The following is a 19147-nucleotide window of genomic DNA, read 5'->3' as shown; positions in this document are numbered from 1 at the left end:
AGAAGAGAGCTAGCTGAACAATTGATGGAATTTACTGAAAATAACTCTTCTGATGAAACAAACATGGATGCATTGGTTAATGAATTTGAAAAGTTGAATGATGAGAAGTCTAACCTAAGGAGAGAGCTAGAAGCCCTAACAATCTGAATGAGTCAAGAACTTGGAGCGAGAAGGAGAATAGAAGACAAGGTTAGAGAGAAAGAACATTAGATCTTTAAGTTAAATCAGGAACTCAGTACCATGTATGCTTATTGGCATGAGGAGAAAGAAGAAAAAGAAGAGATAAAGGTTGATCTTGATATGGCAATGTCTCTTAGAGAGATCCTTATGAAAATGAATGAATATCTTACAAAAGAACTTGCTGATATAAATGAAAAACTTGCAAAGTTTAACAAAAGTTCTACCATGCTTGATGAACAGATTCAATCTCAGAGGATAAAAGGTGACACTACTAAATTGGGTTATACATCATATGAGAAAGGTGAGTCTTCTGGTACTAAGGACAACATGCATGAAGGTAAATTTTCACCCAAGATTCAGAGATCCACTGATAAGAAATCCTATAAGCCTGTATGTTTTAATTGTCATAAACCACAACATATTGTTAATGTTTGTAGAAGCAAAACAAATGTTGATACTGGTTATAATACTTATCAAAGAAATGTGCCTAGAAAATTTAATGGATATTGTTACACATGCAAAATGTATGGGCATAGATCTATTGAATGTAGGTATGGAGCAAATAATCCAACACCTCACATGAATCAGAGATCTAGTGGTGATTGAAGAATAAATTTTAATGACTAGAGAAATACACATTGGCAGAGACCCTATGCTAACCAGTCTATCCCCTATGAGATGGAAAAGAGAAATAATGTGCTTTGCACAATCTATATTAAATATAGACATCTGGCTATGAATTGCAGAAGGACTGGTAGAGGAAATGTAGGACCTTGGAGAGCATCTGGTATGGCTTGTTATCATTGTCATCAACCGAGACACATTGCAAAGTTTTGTAGAGCAAAGATAAATCAATCGATAAATCAATCCATTGACCGAAAAGGGAAGAAGAAAGTTGATGTGGAGGAAACTAGAGATGAAATGAACAAAATCTAGAGAAAGAAGAGTGATGAGAAACCATCAGAGGTGTCCCATTCTTCACCTAGTATGGAGAACCCTTCACCAGTAAACTGAGTTGTTTGTACAACTTGGGGAGAGATTGTTAGGATTCCCAAAGATACTAAGAGGGGGGGGGGTGAATCAGTATCTAACCGGTTAATGGATTTTATTGATTTATTAAGTGAATTGCAATCCAAAACAGTGTACTGGTAAACAAGAATTAATGCAGTAAATAAGAACAGTAAACACAACATAGAAAGCACACCATAACACAATATTTTTGGCGAGGAAACTTGGTGGAGGAAAAACCTTGGTGGGATTTGTGACCCACAATATTTTCTCACTAGCCAATAAGTGAATATTACTTACAAAATGTGGTGTCTACATATGCAGGAAGGCTCATTGCCTAGAGCTCACTGCTCAATTACAAAGGAAGTCTCACTGACTTACAAAAGTGGATTATAGAAATCCAAAGTGATGTACTGCTACAAAAAGCATCTGCTATGCCAGATTCAGTACTAGTTTAAGCTCTTGCAATAATCATAAACCTTAGTTCAACATTTGCTCATTATATCCATCTATAACCATTTCATACTAAATGTTCCTACAAGATCTCATACTTATATGAGTCTTATTACAATATGCCATGTCGGCTTACAAAAGATATTACAATTAAATACATTATACAATAAACAAAATCTTGTTGGCTTAGGGTGTCGATAATCTTCTTGGTCGCTGCCGGTGAACTATCTGCCGGTGCCAGTGTCTGCCAGTGCCATAGGATTGTAAGGTTTCCATCAATGAAAATACCTTCAATCACCTACAATTTCTCATTGGAGTGTGCATTTGCTAACAATCTCCCCTTCGACATTGATGGCGACATTCATGAGAAAAAGCCAAAATTGTATCCAAAATGTGCTGTCCAAAAATCTTACCAAAACTGTGTGCTCCCCCTGAGCAGATGATGTCTTCTGTCATTCATTTTTCTCATCCTACTACTCCCCCTTTGGCATCAATGACAAAGGCTGTCAATTAATGTCAATTGAGTGTAGTTTCTATCTTGATCCCTGTAACCAGTGGGTTACAATCTGAAATAGATCCACTAATGCCAAATTTAGGTTGTTAGTGAACCTCTCACTTTCCTTCAAAGCTGCTTCTGTCCTTTGGATGGTACCGGTGAATATGTGCATTTTCTCTTCCGATGTCTTAAGTCCTGGAACAAGAGCCTCAAAAATCTCTTCTCTCAAAGAGATGAGGATGTCTAGTTTTGGATCTCTTCTGCATTTGAGTTCCTTAGCCTTAAACTTTAATCTCTCCTTATCTTTTTCAAGTTTTTCAATTTTCTCTTCAAAGCTTGCAATTTCCTGTTCTATTACTGATAAGGGTATAGATGAACCTATTATATTATCAGCAATGTCATTTATTTCCTTTTGAGCTTTGCTGATCTTTTTATCTATATCCTCTGTCAAAAAGTTAGTCTTGCATGAATCTCTATACAACTTCTTGAAGTCCATAATTGTCTTGCCTCGTGCCGGTAATAATGCGTCAACATGTTCCTTGCACTTCTTTACTGACTCAAAGAATTTTTCTTTCCCTTTATTCATTTTCTCACTAAAAGTCTCCTCATTGATATGATCAATTGTTAGTAGATTGTCGGTTATGTACTTAGACAATGTGTCTATTTGGCTTAAAGAATCATTATTTTCTATATTACACTTGGGTGCAATCATCTTCAAAATTGGAATGGTGTCATCAATTGCCTTGTATGCAATTGCATTGCAATCAGTTATTTTCTTAATAGAATCCAACAATACCTCTGTTACATTTGTCGATCTAAATTCTGTTAAGGAGGAACCAGATGACTGTCTGACTGCCTTAACAATTTGTAATCCACCAGTGTGAGTAACCTCTTTGCTTGTAGTGACCTCTAGTAGGTCAGTTTCAGTCTGCATATCTACTAACAAGGGTCTAGGTTTCTCAGCTGATGTCGGTGGCACAGTCTCTGTCTGAACCTTTTCTTCAATCTTTTTCTCTTCCGGTTTTGTAATGTGTACCTCTATCTATTTCTTTGAGCTTTCCACTGCTGGTTTTTCTTATTGTGTCTCAATGTTTTCTACCAGTTTCTCTGTATTTACCTTTGAACTGTCTACTGTCGGTATCTCAATAGATTTATCAGTGTTATCATTTGCCGATTGCTTAGTAGGTTTTTTAGTATGTACATCAGTGGTACATGTCCTTCCAGTATCCAGGGTATCAGTTGATTTTTTAGTGTGAGTTTCAATCCCAATCTCAATGTTTCAAACTATATCCTCAATATTTGTCTCAACTGCAATATTTTTTGCTGGTGGCTCAGTTGCCACATCTCTCTTCTTAGTTGTTTCCTTATCAACCACAATGTTGACTTCTTGTGTGTCAATATTCATTTTATACAACACCTATGAATCAGGATTGGTTTTTTCATGTGTTGTCTCCATACTTTCCACATTTTTTGTTATCAGTGGTGTATCAATATTTACAATCGGTGGAGTATCAAAAGGAGGTGGGGGCAAGTTATCTGTTATTTTTATGCTCGGAGGACCACCTACCTTACCTTTACCTTTATCGTTGTCCTTTTGATAGACTTTGAAAGCCTTTGGTCATTTAAGCTCTTCTTGTTTTTCCTTCTCAACAAAGAAGATATCCCATTTGTCTACGGTTTCTTCTGATATCTCACTTACTCTGCCAGCCATTAATGCTACATGCCGGTGACCAGTGGAAAATACAGTTCAGTTAGCCTCACTTATCAGTTAATCAATCTCTTCAGCTGATCTTACTAGTGTTAGTTAGATTAGAGGGGGGGTGAATCAGATAAACTCACAATTCAACATATTCATCATATTCAACCTCGGTAGAACTTACTTGATATGCAACTATGACTGTAAATCATTCAAACTTATAAACTGATAAACTTGAAACATCAAAAAAATTTTAACACCAGATTTAACGTGGAAACCCAAATAGGGAAAAACCACTGTGGGATTTTGGACCCACTAAGAAAATATACTCTTCTAGAGTATGATCAGTTAAAAGCCAATCCTGTTAAAGATTACATAAACACATTGCTAGATGTGACCCGGTCAAGGGATTTCCCTCAGATCTATCAAAATCTTGCACTTTGTTAGAAGTGACCTTGTCAAAGGATTTCAAACACTCATTCAAAATGTTACCTTGCTAGAGGATTTACAAATAAGACTGTTAGGTCCACTCAGTTAAGAGATTTCCTGTCACTTACATAAATAAATAATAGTAATAAAATATATCTGCAACTTCACATCTGAAATGTTAAAGAAGCCTCTATGTGCTCAAAATAATCTTGTCATAAGACTTATCTTCCTCCTTACTAGGCTTCTCAATCTGTTCTTCAATCAAATCTTTAATCTTCTGTACTTGGTAATCACCTCTGCAGTATCACTGCTCTTCTATTTGCTTGCATTCTTTGTTCATCAACTTTTCCTTATTTATAAGCAATTCCTAACCACTTAATCTCATTAATCACATTTCCCATGATTAATATTATCCATTAGATCTTCAAACTTGACTAGGTTCATTGAATCCTTCGAACTGAAAAGCATTTTATCTTGCCTTGGAACTTGTATTCCTTCCTTGGTACTTGTGCTCAGTTATGACCATTCAATCTGTGTTGTAGTTCTAACTCTTGAATTTTCATTTCCATTGATCCTTAACAAAATTCTTGTATGACATTCCAATCTTCTATAAATCTCCAGCTCATTGGCATCCTTCATTTAATAATGTATTTATTCATCCAATGCATTTTGTTACTGCTCGGTTGATACTTAGTTAATTTTGAACTTTACTCGGTAGACATTCTATATTCATCTCGGTTATAGTCTCGGTAGCTTTGCTTGCTAATGACACTTGGTAACTTCTTTCTTCTTTAACCGATACTGATAACCTTGGTGTTTACTGACTAGCTCCTTGCTCAATAAAATAGAACAGTATCAAACCTTTACTCATTCAAAATATACTCTTTAAGATATGGCAACATCATACTGAATTAGAAAATCAATTGCTTAACATCAATGACAAAATAATATTATTAAGACAGTAATCATCCTTTATCAATTATATCATCAATCTCCAACAAGCTTATTGTAATGCCAACAATCTCCCCCTTTGGCATTGATGGCAATACCAACTTTTGATTTATTCTAATTGGTTCAGACTGCTATAATTCTTCTCCTATTATCCTTGAGTTGTAAACTTCTCCTGTAATTTTCTCCCCCTGTCATTAGTCTTCTCCCCCTTTGACAACAATGCCAAAAGTAAAACTAATCAATGATTACTTCCCCTGTGAAGTAATTTCCTTGCTATTAAAACATATACAAATGTATCATCTTAGTCTCGGTCAGAGCATCTTGTCTTCATTCACTATTTCCTACACAACTTTAGAAACCCTCCTAATGTGTGTAAATCAGCATCAACTCACAAATAGTATTCTGTAGAGTCATAGAATTGATGCTTTCACCAAACTCTGTCAATGAGTACTAGATAGGGGTAGGACCCCTAACTTACTTCTAAGATACTCAAAAGTGTCCCTTGGCAGTGGCTTAGTGAAGATGTCTGCTATTTGTTCCTTTGTGCTAACATATTCCAGCACAACTTTCTTTTCTTGAACTTCTTCTCTTAGATAATGATACTTTATAGAAATATGCTTTGTCTTATAGTGCATTACCAGATTCTTTGAAATGTTAATAGCACTAGTATTATCACAAAATATAGTTACTGCCTCAGTAACTATCTCATTCATACCTTCCAACAGTTGTTTGATCCATGCTATATTGGTACAATTCAATGCTACAATGACATATTTAGCTTCATCTGTTGACTATGAAATGCATCCTTGTTTCTTGCTAAGCCAACTCACTAGTCTTTCTCCCAAAAAGAAAGCTCCACCACTTGTTCTTTTACTGTCATCAATATTTCCTGCCCAATCAGCATTAGTATAGACTGTTAAGTCAAAATCATTCCTCTTTTTATATAGTAAACCATAATCTTCAGTGCCTCTCAAGTATCTGAAAATTCTCTTGATTGCTATCATATGGGTTTCTTTGGGATCTGCAGAAAATCTTGCAGCTATACCTACTACATGTGCTATATCAGGCCTGCTGTGAACTACATATTGTAACTTTCCAATCATAGATTGGTAAAGTGTCTCATAAACAGATGTAGATTCATCATTCTTTGATAGTTTACAATTAGTAGTCATAGGAGTACTTATAGGTTTAGAATCCTCCATTCCAAATTTCTTCAAGATTTCCTTTATATACTTGGATTGAGTAATGAAAATCCCATTTTTGATTTGAAGTATCTGTAAACCTATAAAATACTTTATTTCACCAATTAATGACATCTCAAATTCTTTGCACATTTCATTTCCAAAGTTCTTGCATAAAGAATCATTTCCACAAAAAATAATATCATCAACAAATATGGCTGAAATCAGTATTCCATTCTCCTTATCATTCTTCATATACATGTTGTTGTTTTCACTAGTCCTTATAAATCCAATCCTAATTAAGTAGGAGTGCAACCTTTCATACCATTCTCTAGGCGCTTGCTTTAGGCCATATAAAGCTTTGTTCAACTTACATTCCTGATCTTTATTCTTCTCTTCAATAAATCCTTCAGGCTATTCAATATAAACTTCTTCTTCTAGTATACCATTCAAAAATGCAGATTTAACATCCATTTGATATACCTTGAAATTTTTGTAAGCAGCATGTGCCAACAATGTTCTTACTCCCTCAAGTCTTGCCATGCAAAAGTCCCACCATAGTCTATTCCTTCTTCTTGAGCACAACCTTTGCAAACTAGCCTTGCTTTATTCTGAATGACCTCACCTTTTTCATTTAGCTTATTTCTGAAAATCCACTTTGTGCCGATTACATTTTTCTCTTTAGGTCTTGGGACCAGTGTCCATGTTTCATTTTTCTAGATTTGTTTAATCTCTTATGTCATAGCATTCACCCAATCTTCATTGCTTAATGCCTCTTTTACTATCCTTAGTTCAAACTCAGATATCAGACATGTGTTCTGTCTCAGTTTGTTCCTTGTCATCACTAGATCATCCTTATCTCCTATAATCTGACTTGATGCATGATTTCTTCTGACATATTTTGCTAATATAGGCTTGATAGGCTTTGTATGATCTTCTTCATCACTCGGTAACTTAGTATTTTCTTCATTTTCTTCATTGGCTTTATTGGTAAGACTTCTCGGTTGTACATATACAAACTCTTCATAATCTTCTGGTTCTTTGGAATTTCCTTCATCATTCCTTTCTACAAATTCATCAATTTTCACATTTGCACTTTCCACTATTTTATTAGATGATTTGATTAGACATTTAAATGCTTTACTCCTAGAGGAATAACCAAGAAATGTTCCTTCCTCACTTTTCTGATCAAATTTTCCATTTGTCATCTTTGTGAACATAACATCTACTTCCAAATATTTTAAAATAACTTACATTTGGTTTCTTGTCATACCAGATTTCATATGGTGTCTTCATAGTTCCTTTCTTCAGTTGTACTCGGTTCAGGGTGTAAACTGTAGTGCTTATTGCTTCTCTCCAAAATGTTTGAGGTACTCTCTTTTCTATCATCAATTTTCTGGCACAATCTACAATTGATCTATTTCTTCTTTTAGCTATCCCATTTTGCTATGGTGTTCTCAGTGCTTATACTAGTCTCTTTATACCATGATCATTGCAAAATAAGTTAAATTCATCTGAAATGAACTCTCCTCCTCTATAAGATCTTAGACATTTCATCTGCCTTCTTGTTTCATTTTCAACTCTTGCCTTATACCATTTGAACATTTGAAAGGCTTCTGATTTTTCTTTTAAAAACCTAACTGACATCATCCTTGAGTAATCATCCACAAATAATATAAAGTATTTATCACCATAATAACTTTGAACTTTCATAGGACCACAAAGATCAGTGTGCACAAGATCTAAAATTCCTTTAGAAGTGTAAGACTTACTTGTAAAGCTTGATTTTGTCATCTTACCCATCTGGCATCCTCGACATATTGCATTCTCAAGTTTTTCCAAGCTCGGTAGACCTCTTACTCGGTGCTTCTTACTTATTTTGATTAGGTTATCAAAATTTACATGACAAAACCTTTTATGCCATAACCAAGTATCTTCTATTTTTGCATATAGACAATTGTTCCAAGTTGAGTCAAGATGAAATGTATTACCTCTTGTTTGAGTCCCGATAGCAGCCAACTTTCCATGTTTGTCATGAACTTTGACAATTCCTTTCTGAAATTTATTTGGTATCCTGTATTGTTTAGCTGTGCTACACTCAACAAATTGTATTTCAGACCTTCAACCCAATATACATCATCACATTTAGCATTGTCAAGAAGTGTGATAGGTCCTTTACCTTTCACCAGACATGGTGCAACATTACCAAATCTTACATAACCTCCATCATAATCTTCTAAATTAACAAACTTGTGTTTATCACCTGTCATGTGATGTGAGCATCCACTATCTATGATCCAAGAATCATTATTATTTATGTGTGATATTAAGGCTTTTTCTTCATACCTTTCTTCATCTGATCCATCTTTGATAGCCACATATACAACTTCCTCTGTCTCAGTCCCATCATATTTATCATCATTGGATTCCTCATCAGCTACTAGGCATGTCTTTCTATCTCTCCTTCTGAAGTCTCGATGCCCTCTGTATTGGTTGTCTTTCTATCTATCATCTCAGTATTCTCTTTTTTCACTAGATTCTTTGTCAGGACAGTTAGAATCCATATGTCCAATTTTATCACAGTTAAAACATTTTAAAGGTAACTTTCCTTTATACTTACCTTTGCCTCTCGGTAACCTTCTGGCCAATAATGCTTCAAACTCTTCTTGCTTTCTGATTTCCTCATATAGTTTGTGCACTTGTTCCATGTTTTTGTGAAATCTTTCACTTGCTCCACTATGATATCCTTCAACATACTTATACATTCTATCATTGTAATCATCAGATTCACCAAGATGAAAAGAATTGAATGCAAATTCAACTTTGTTTACTGAAGACCCACTGTTATCAAAATTAGTTAACTCAAAAGCATGTAGCTTACCAATAGTAGCATCCAAAGAGACTGGCATGTTTGGTACATACCTTAATTCATTAATTGTAGAGACTCGAATGGCATAAGCAGGTAGAAGTGTTCTCAGCAACTTACTTGTTACATCCTTTTCTTCAATAGTTCCTCCCGATCCTTTGATTTGATTGATAGTTTCCTTTAATCTTGTACTGTATTAGATTATGTTCTCACCTTCATTCATTCTCATGGATTCAAGTTGTCCTCTTAGACTATCTACTTTTTCTCTTTGAACATGTTCATCACCACCATACACAAATATAAGCTTATTCCACATAGCTTTGGCATCATTACAACCTTCTAGATCATTAAACTCTGAGTTGGTCAAAGCTGATGTTATTTCAATCATTGCTTGAATATGTTCTTGCTTTGCCTTTATTTCTTCCATTGTCATAGGGTAGGTGCTAGGTACAGTGTAATCATTCTCCAGATAATATGTTGCATATTCTCCAATTCCTGATAAGTGCAGCTTCATCCTTTTCTACCATGTGGAGAAACTTGACTTGTTCAACTTTGGTGCATCCCTTTTATACATCTTCGGATCTTTCCTCAAGTTCCTTTAAACTTTTCTTTCAGAGTTCTAGCTATGATACCAATTGTTAGTTAGATGAGAGGGGGGGGTGAATTAGATAAACTCACAATTCAACATATTCATCAGATTCAACCTCGGTAGAACTTACTTGATATGCAACTATGACTGTAAATCATTCAAACTTATAAACTGATAAACTTGAAACATCAAAACACATTTAACACCAAATTTAATGTGGAAACCCAAATAGAGAAAAACCATTGTGGAATTTTGGACCCACAAAGAAAATATACTCTTCTAGAGTATGCTTGGTTAAAAGCCAATCTTGTTAAAGATTACATAAACACATTGCTAGATGTGACCCGGTCAAGGGATTTCCCTTAGATCTATCAGAATCTTGCACTTTGTTAGAAGTGACCTTGTTAAAGGATTTCAAACACTCATTCAAAATGTTACCTTGCTAGAGGATTTACAAATAAGACTGTTAGGTCCACTTGGTTAAGAGATTTTCTGTCACTTACAGAAATAAATAACAGTAATAAAATATATCTACAAATTCACATCTGAAATGTTAAAGTAGACTCTATCTGCTCAAAATAATCTTGTCATAAGACTTATCTTCCTCCTTGATGGGCTTCTCAATCTGTTCTTCAATCAGATCTTCAATCTTCTGTACTTGGTAATCACCTCTATAGTATCATTGCTCTTCTATTTTCCTGCATTCTTTGTTCATCAAATTTTCCTTATTTATAAGCAATTACTAACCGCCTAATCTCCTTAATCACATTTCCCATGATTAATATTAGCCATCAAATCTTCAAACTTGACTAGGTTCATTGAATCCTTCAAACTGAAAAATGTTTTATCTTGCCTTGGAACTTGTATTCCTTCCTTGGTACTTGTGCTTGATTATGACTATTCAATCTGTGTTGTAGATCTAACTCTTGAATTTTCATTGCCATTGATCCTTAACAAACTTCTTGCACGACATTCCAATTTTCTATAAATCTCCAACTCATTGGCATCCTTCATTTAATAATGTATTTATTCAAATAATGCATTCTGTTACTACTTGGTTGATACTCAGTTAATTCCGAACTTTACTTGGTAGACATTCTATATTCATCTCGGTTATAGTCTCGATAGCTTTTCTTGATGATGACACTCGGTAACTTCTTTCTTCTTTAACCGATACCGATAACCTTGGTGTTTACCGACTAGCTCCTTGCTCGATAAAATACAATAGTATCAAACCTTTACTCATTCAAAACATACTCTTTGAGATATGGCAACATCATATTGAATCAGAAAATCAATTGCTTGACATCAATGACAAAATAATATTATTAAGATAGTAATCATCCTTTATCAATTATATCATCAATCTCCAACAAACTTATTGTAATGCCAACAACTAAGTGAACTACAAGTAGTTTCTCTATCTTTATCTTTTTGTCTAGTTCAACAATTGCTAACCTTTTTGCATCTAACCTTTTGTACAAGTCACTAGGTAGATCATCTACAACTTCTATCAAAAATTTCTTGTAGATATCTAAGTGTAAGATAACACTGCTTTCTATACTTTCCTTTTCCTTGTCTAAAAATGTATTATACAACTTGCTAACATTTCACAAATTACCATCTTTAGTTATCTCATTCAAAAGATTATCAAGTGGAGGGATAACTTGTTTTTCCTTCTTCTTCTTAGGTGTCATCTTCTTTGCTGGAGACCTAATTGCCTGTTGTTTCTGTCTTGTTCTCTTGGGTGCAGGAGAGGGTACCGATGAAGGTTTTCTTTTTCTTTCTACCCTTTTGAATTTTGCTGGTATTTCATTGTCAAAGGAGGTAGCAACTTGTGAAAGATGTGCTTCCGGTTGTGTTCCTTCCTCTCCTTAATACCCATTTTATTCAATATATCTTCCTTAATTACTTTTTCCTATCTTGTTGCCTTTCTAATTGTTTGTTCTATTTTCTTTATTCTTTTCTGTGATTGAACTTTGCTTTCAATGGTTTCTGCATTTCCAAATACTTCTTCTGTTGGTTCTTTAGGGGCTTCTAGAAGGGATTTAGAATAAGTTTCAATTATGCTCTCATCTGCCTCATAACCCATCTCTATAACCCAAACTATCCTTGGAACCACTGCCTCCATCCAGATTTCATCCTTCTTTATGACAAAACATATCTCCTTCTGATATTTATCAACTATGGATTGAGATAGTCTTTCTCTAGTTTTCATTCTAGCCTTCAGTGCTTGAAAATATTCATTTATGTTCTTCTCTCTTTCATCTCCCATGTTATTTAGAATATCCAAAAGTTGCTTTACTACCGGTATGTCAAATCCAAATTCTTTTCTACCTATACTGGGAACTTCATTGGTGATATATAGAAATAGACATACAAGTAAGTTGCCAAATTTGAATGTGCCTTTCTTGTCACCTTTGATTTTCTTCAGATTGTCTATTAGTTCATCCTTTAACCATTAACATATGTCAATCTTTGCATTACTATTTACCATGTCATAAGCACTCTTGATACATAAACTAGAAAAAAAGTTTAATCTATTGGCATGTGTAGCCTTGTATCCAAGAATCATGCTAATGAATCTTACATTGATATCCTTTACATCATTGACTCTTAAGGATCTCTTGTCATAGGTTGCACTAGCTAGGGTCATTACAATGTCGTTTGAAACCTTTTTAGTCTTATCAAGCTTGCTACCACTGGAAGGTAAGCCTGTCACTACCCTAACTACTTCTTTTGTTATCTTATGAATGGAATCTAACCAGAAGAACTCCCCATGTACTCTACTCAATACAATCCTTATAACATCCTTGGTAAAATCAGGAATGCTAAATATGTCCACAAAACCTAGGGTTTCAACTATCTTGTGTTTCGGTTTTACATTACCATTAACATCACATATAACGGTCCTATACATGTTCATAATCTCATCAACACCTAGTTCTTCAATATGACAATGTATGTAAATTCTAGGATCCTCAGCATATGTAACTCCTTTGGGTATTTTAGAAAATGCTCCTAGGGTATCATCATTCTTCCCAATTTTGGGAATGATTTTAAATACAGGCCTAAGGCATTTAATCACTTCAATTACTATAGGGTTTGCAATGAATTCAGGTGCAGAGGAGGAAGCCATTGTATAAATACCTTAATCTACCTTTAGGTATGAGTGCTTGAATGATTTTCTTCACTTCTCGCTATGGATGCCTTCGCTCGATATTTTCACGCTCTAAGGAAATTTGAATGCTCGGTGAATGAAAAAGAGCCAAAGACACTTGCTTTATAATGTCATTTCCTTCAACTACCACATTAAATGCATGTCGGTTAAGTGAAACTTAACACATCTACCGGTAAAGAAGTAATTCAACTTCTCACTATCAGCCGAGGGTAAATTAGCATAGTTTTCAATTTGTTGCCATACCCCCAAAAGGTTTCTTTTTAGTTAGATGAAAAATCTCTTGCTAGTGGAGTGATACTATGTTCTACCAGTGAAGGAATAACTTCATTAATATTCTGATCTGACTTTCTAATCCATTGTTTTGAAAATTCTTGCTTTACTTCTTCAACCTTCTCTTTACCTTTCAAACTGGGTCCTTTGTTATTTGTCGGTGATGCCTTACTTCTACAAAATTTTGCAATATGTCCAATCTTGTTACAAGCATAACAAGTCACATTGTTTTTCTTAATAGCTTTTCCATATCCTATGTTGTTATGTGTTCTGCATTGATTAGATAAGTGTCCAAATCTTCCATAAACATAACATCTTATATTCATTCTGCAATTTTCTGAGTTATGACCAATTTTGTTGCATTTAGAACATTCATCGGTGGGTGCATTAGTGTTCTGATAGTTTCTAGATCTATACTGATTTTCTCTATGACCATACTTGTTACAGTTAAAGTGTTTCCCATTGAATTTGTAAGCATTAGGTTGTCTTACAGGTTTACTGTGATCATGATTGTTTGCAGTACCAGAGCTTTCACCAACTTCAAAGCCAAGGCCATTTGTATCTCCATCAGGTTTCTAATTTTTTAGCATGTTATCAAGTTCCTCTGAACTTTTCTTGAATTTCCCTTTGTGTTGATTTGCAGCAGCCAACTCATTTTCCAAGATTCCCTTCTGTCTCAAGAGTTCAGTTCTATCATTTTTGTATGCATCAAATCTATCTTCAACATATCCTTTTCATGACTAAGTCTTGTGTTTTCATTTCCAACATCATTTAGTCTTCTAACCAAGTCATCTTCATTCTTCTTTCTATCTTCAATGTCTTTACAAAACCTCATAGTCATATCTTGCATCTCATTCCTTATTGTACTGTTTTCCTGTCTCAATTTGTTCACAAGGTCATTAAGAGTGTCTTTTTCACCATCATCACTCTGCATCTTCTCAGAAAGTTATCTTCTTTTGTTCCTAGCAATAGTGATATTTTCTTGAAGTCCTTGAATGATTTCCTGTGCAATCTTTAGATCATCTTTAAGTTTCATATTCTTTAACTTTTTTGCATCATAATCTGAAAGAGTCATTTCCAATTGCTTTCTCAAGTTTTCCATCTCTACCGGTGTCAGAATCTTCCTCAAGCTATTAGGATTTTGAAAATAGAGGACCAGGCTCTGATACCAATTGCTAGGATTTCCAAAGATACTAAGAGGGGGGATGAATCAATATCTAACCGGTTAATGGATTTTCTTGATTTATTAAGTGAATTGAAATCCAAAATAGTGTATTGGTAAATAAGAATTAATGCAGTAAATAAGAATAGTAAACACAACATAGAAAGCACACCATAACACAATATTTTTAGTGAGGAAACCCAGTGGGGGAAAAACCTCAGTGGGATTTGTGACCCACAATATTCGCTCACTGGTTAATAAGTGAATATTACTTACAAAATGTGGTGCCTGCACATGCAGGAAGGCTCACTGCTCAATTACAAAGGAAGTCTCACTGACTTACAAAAGTGAATTATAGAAATCCAAAGTGATGTACTGCTACAAAAAGCATCTGCTATGCCAGATTCAGTACCGGTTTAAGCTCTTGCAATAATCATAAACCTTACTTCAACATTTGCTCATTATATCCATCTATAACCATTTCATACTAAATGTTCCTACAAGATCTCATACTTATATGAGTCTTATTACAATATACCATGTCGGCTTACAAAAGATATTACAATTAAATACATTATGCAATAAGAAAAATCTTGTTGGCTTAGGGTGCTAGTAATCTTCTTGGTTTCTGTTGGTGAACTATCTACCGATGTCGATGTCTTCCAATGCCATAGGATTGTAAGGTTGCCATCAATTACAATACCTTCAATCACCTACAATTTCTAATTGGAGTGTGCATTTGCCAACAAAGCTTATTGTCAAATCTTTTTAGAAACCCCTGGATGAAGTGCGGTGAGTCAGATCTATATATTTTGATACTCTTTGACGTTATGAAGTGCTTTTGGATCATAACTGGTAGAAATGTTATATTTTTGGAAACCGGTAGTATGTTAAAAGAGTTTTAGGGTTTTATTGGTAATAGAATTTAATGCAGTAGATAATGGACAAATAAAAGGAACTTTTTGAATGTCATTTGTCACATTGCATTCTTGTGAGCACTCAGAGAGAAAATAGAGCAGAGACAAGCTTGTGCTTGTAGCATCTAACCTATTTGACATAGATTCGAAGAGATTTGAGGTGATCTATGATCGGTAATCGGTGAGTGAACATTTTTAGTGTTTGGAACCCTAGTGTGGAAGCATTGAAAGGTATTTATCTTGTTATTTGTTTATCTAGCCTGAATCTTTGAGAATGGACACACTAGATCTAGTTGATGTTACCGATAGACCTCGACCTGAATTCAAAAGGCACCTGTTTAAGTCTAAGGAAACTGATCCCGCTGGAGCCCTATTCGGAGTTCCTTATGGTGTCTTACATGCTGAAGATGTTAGATCATTTTATCATAGAAAATTTGAAGATTTGGGTATTGCTGCTATTTTTTATCAATATAGAGTGTTGTGTGATAAGAATGGTGTGCTGAAGGATGAATACAAGAGAGTTACCAAGAAATGGTTTCACCATGCCCTTAACTCTATTGATGATTTTGATGATGAACTTTTAAGATATGTTCTTATTAGGATTCATGACCAGTTCATTTGGCTCGATAGACCACATAAAATCTCAAAAGAAGCTATTCACGCAGTCACCAAATTTTGTGCCATCGGTGAGGTTCCAATATTGAGATTTGCTCCTAAGGATGATGTAGATAATTTGATAGGTTCAAAATGGGATGTAAGAACAATGACAGTGAATAATATTAATGATCTGATAGTTAAATATGCTTCTATGATAATCGGTTACCGGATTTATCACTCCAGAAGGAGGAACAACATCCCTGTTTTTGCCATTCATACTGCCTACAAGCTGATCAAGGAAGATAATGATTATGATCTTTTAGAGGCGTTGAGGAGTCAACTTATGTTGAACCTAGAATCCATCAAGAAGGATAAGAGGTTGAAGTTTAAATTTGGTCAACTGATTCTTGGTTTATTCTTTTACTTTCAAAATTGTTTCCTCGGTATCAGTGATGTGCACTAGATAGATGGTACTCCAACACTAATGCAAATGAAGAACACCATAAGAATGCTTGGAAATTATTTTAGCAAGATTACATGGGGATATTTCAAAGATTTTCAAAAGAAAATGCATGCAAGGGAGAGAATACTGAGAAAGGTTGTCAACTAGTATGAGAACACTTTGTTTTATGATAGACACTGATACATGCATGATAGAGGCAGCTGATCCCATGACAACTTGGGTGATGCCCATGGGATATTAAGTGGACAAAGATATTTTGATTGCATATGTTGATCATCTTTTTCCCCAACCGGTAGACACAACTATTGAATGATTTGGCACTTACAAGGAGAAATCCCTACAAGTGCACTCAGAACTTAATAAACCGGTTATAACAAAGAAAGTAAGGAAAGAAGTTGAGGCATTTGTAGAGAAAGAAGGATTCACAAAGGAAGCCATTATTGAAGCAAGAGAAAACCATGTTACACAACATGTAGGAGCATCAAGTGTTCCAATTGGTAGCTCCAGTGGTATGAAAACAAGAGCTCAAAAAGAGAAAGTTGCAAAGAAAGATAATCCAACAAAGACAAAGAAGGAGAAACCATCAAAGATACAATTCAAGAGAAAAGGGAAGATAGTAGAACCTTGTGATGCACCAGTAGCAATTGGTAAAAGGAAAAAGCAACAAGCACAAAAACCGATAGTTGTAGATGATGAAGAGACTGAATTTGAAGGAGAGAAGAAAGCCCTAAGGGCTAGTGGTATAAGGTCTAAGGTCAGTGGTAAATAATTGTGAAATCTTCAAAGAAATTGGAAACATTATAGTACATTTTTGAGAAAATGATTATGTCTATTAAAAATTATGGAGTTTATAAAGGGTTGAATACATTGCTTAATCATTTGAATGAAAAGGAGAAAAGGGAAATTGAAGATGATGTTGTATATAGCATGAATAAATACAACAAGGCCCTTATTGAATTGCAAGGAACAATCCCTAATTCTTTGTATAATCAAATTAATGCTAGATGGTAGGAAGCCATGAAGCAAGATAGAGAATACTTTGAATTTGATCTAAAAAACTTGCAACCTAAAGCAACTAAGGAGGAATTAGAAGAAATTTTAGCCAAGGCAAAATCATCCTTTAGGTCAAAGAAGAGGTTGACTAGATTGTTGATTGGAGAGACCCAATCAGTCCATGAAGAGACTGAGAAAATTTTGAAGAAGATACTGGTTCTTATTCCTGATGAAGAGGAAGTAAATGATGAACTAGAGTGGCCTAAGGCTGAAAATATTCCTGAAGGTATGAAAATAAGTGACTTTGAGCTGGATGAAATTATGATGGGAGATGATCTGGTAGATGATCAACCGGTGAACACACACACTAAATCTGTGGTTTTCCCTAAATGATGATGATACTAGTAAAAATGATGATGTTGACACAATTGATAATGCTAATGTACATGATGTTGATGTTCAAATGTCTGAGAAACATGAATAGGAATAGGGACAGGAAGAGAAGGAAGATGAAGAAGAAAAGAAAGAAGAGGAGCCACCAGTAGTAACTCAAACTGCTGATACACAATTGCCACTAGTAAAGGCCAATAAAGAAGTAAAGGAGAAAGATAATGACAAGGAGAAGGAAAAGGAAAAACAAGAGGATGAGGTAGAAGAGAAAACAAAGGAAAAGAAAGGAGAAGAGGAGAAGAAACCAGAGGATAGCAAGCCCAAAGTGACACCTGTGTCACTTGATTCTAAAAAGAAAATTATTGATGAAGATGATGATGATGCTATAAGTATCAAAGTACCCCTTTATATGGACAATCTGAGTTCTACTGAGTTGATGGAGATTGCAACAGCCATGCAATCCTGGGAAAAGAAGAAGAGAATGAAGAGGCAGTAGAAGGAGGCAAAAACAATAAAGAATGATGTTGAGATTTTGTCAAGTCTCCTAATAGAGACTGATATAGATAATTTTGTTACTCCAATTGACAAACTTGGTCAACTGGTTACTGATGTCAGTGAACAGATGAAATATTTTGAAGATGCAACCTATGTGAGTGTTGAAAAGGAGTACAAGAAGCAACAGACTGAACAGTTAATGAAAGATATTGATAAAGGTAAAGTTGCTTTGACTATGAATAAGGACTATTTGAAAGAAGCTTTAGAAACTAGTGGTAAGATCCTTTCTATTGTGGCCAAATTTTCTTTATTTTGTGAAGACTTGAAGAAGAAAAAGGAGGAAGCTGAGAAAGAACTTGATGTTATATGTGAGTCATTTAAGCCCTTGAATGACTCTGCAATAAATTTTGGATGATTTGTTGTAGAAATTTAGTGGAAGCTAAAAGCTTATGAAAATGAACAAGTAAAGAGGATTAGATCCCTGCAGGAATTACATATGCAGTTGATACCTAAGGTGGAAATGTTGCAGAGAGCTTATGAGAAAATTGAAGCTATTCTTGCAACACCAAAGATGAGCACTATAGATACCATGGAGGAGCTTGCTAAATATATTAGAACACATGTGGAGAAAACTGACACTATTTTGGAGACCTGGCACAATGATCTTAAGTAGTTGAAATCTCATTTTAGTGATGCTTTTTCTAAAAGTGCATTGTAAAAGACATTTAAACTTTCATATCTATATATGTTATGCAATTTTGATGTAAATGTATTTATCTTTCATGTATTTACTTTCCTTTGTCATTATTGTCAAAGGGGGAGTAGTAGTT

At 34.7% G+C, this 19147-nt stretch overlaps 1 protein-coding gene across 1 annotated transcript; it reads left to right on the top strand.

Annotated features, from left to right (window-relative positions):
- Window positions 1–333: 333 nt before the first annotated feature.
- LOC131857400 (uncharacterized) lies at window positions 334–18732 on the top strand. The gene is made up of 5 exons (XM_059209931.1): window positions 334–481; window positions 16916–17193; window positions 17451–17771; window positions 17923–18147; window positions 18445–18732. The coding sequence occupies exons 1-5, from the start codon at window positions 334–336 to the stop codon at window positions 18730–18732; spliced, it is 1260 nt and encodes a 419-aa protein (XP_059065914.1).
- The last annotated feature ends 415 nt before the right edge of the window (window positions 18733–19147 follow it).

The sequence above is a fragment of the Cryptomeria japonica genome, chromosome 1 (genome assembly GCF_030272615.1).
Source record: "Cryptomeria japonica chromosome 1, Sugi_1.0, whole genome shotgun sequence".
Taxonomy (NCBI): domain Eukaryota; kingdom Viridiplantae; phylum Streptophyta; class Pinopsida; order Cupressales; family Cupressaceae; genus Cryptomeria; species Cryptomeria japonica.
The sequence above is the reverse complement of the archived record's forward strand: the minus strand, read 5'-3'. Positions and strand labels throughout refer to the sequence as shown.

Bases quoted from the DNA above. Each gene is read 5' to 3' on its own strand.
- LOC131857400 (XM_059209931.1), top strand. From the start codon at position 334: ATGAATGAATATCTTACAAAAGAACTTGCTGATATAAATGAAAAACTT. The intron at 17,194-17,450 runs GTCAGTGGTAAA...GCTAGATGGTAG, and splicing joins CTAGTGGTATAAGGTCTAAG to GAAGCCATGAAGCAAGATAG. The intron at 17,772-17,922 runs GTAGATGATCAA...GAATAGGAATAG, and splicing joins TTATGATGGGAGATGATCTG to GGACAGGAAGAGAAGGAAGA.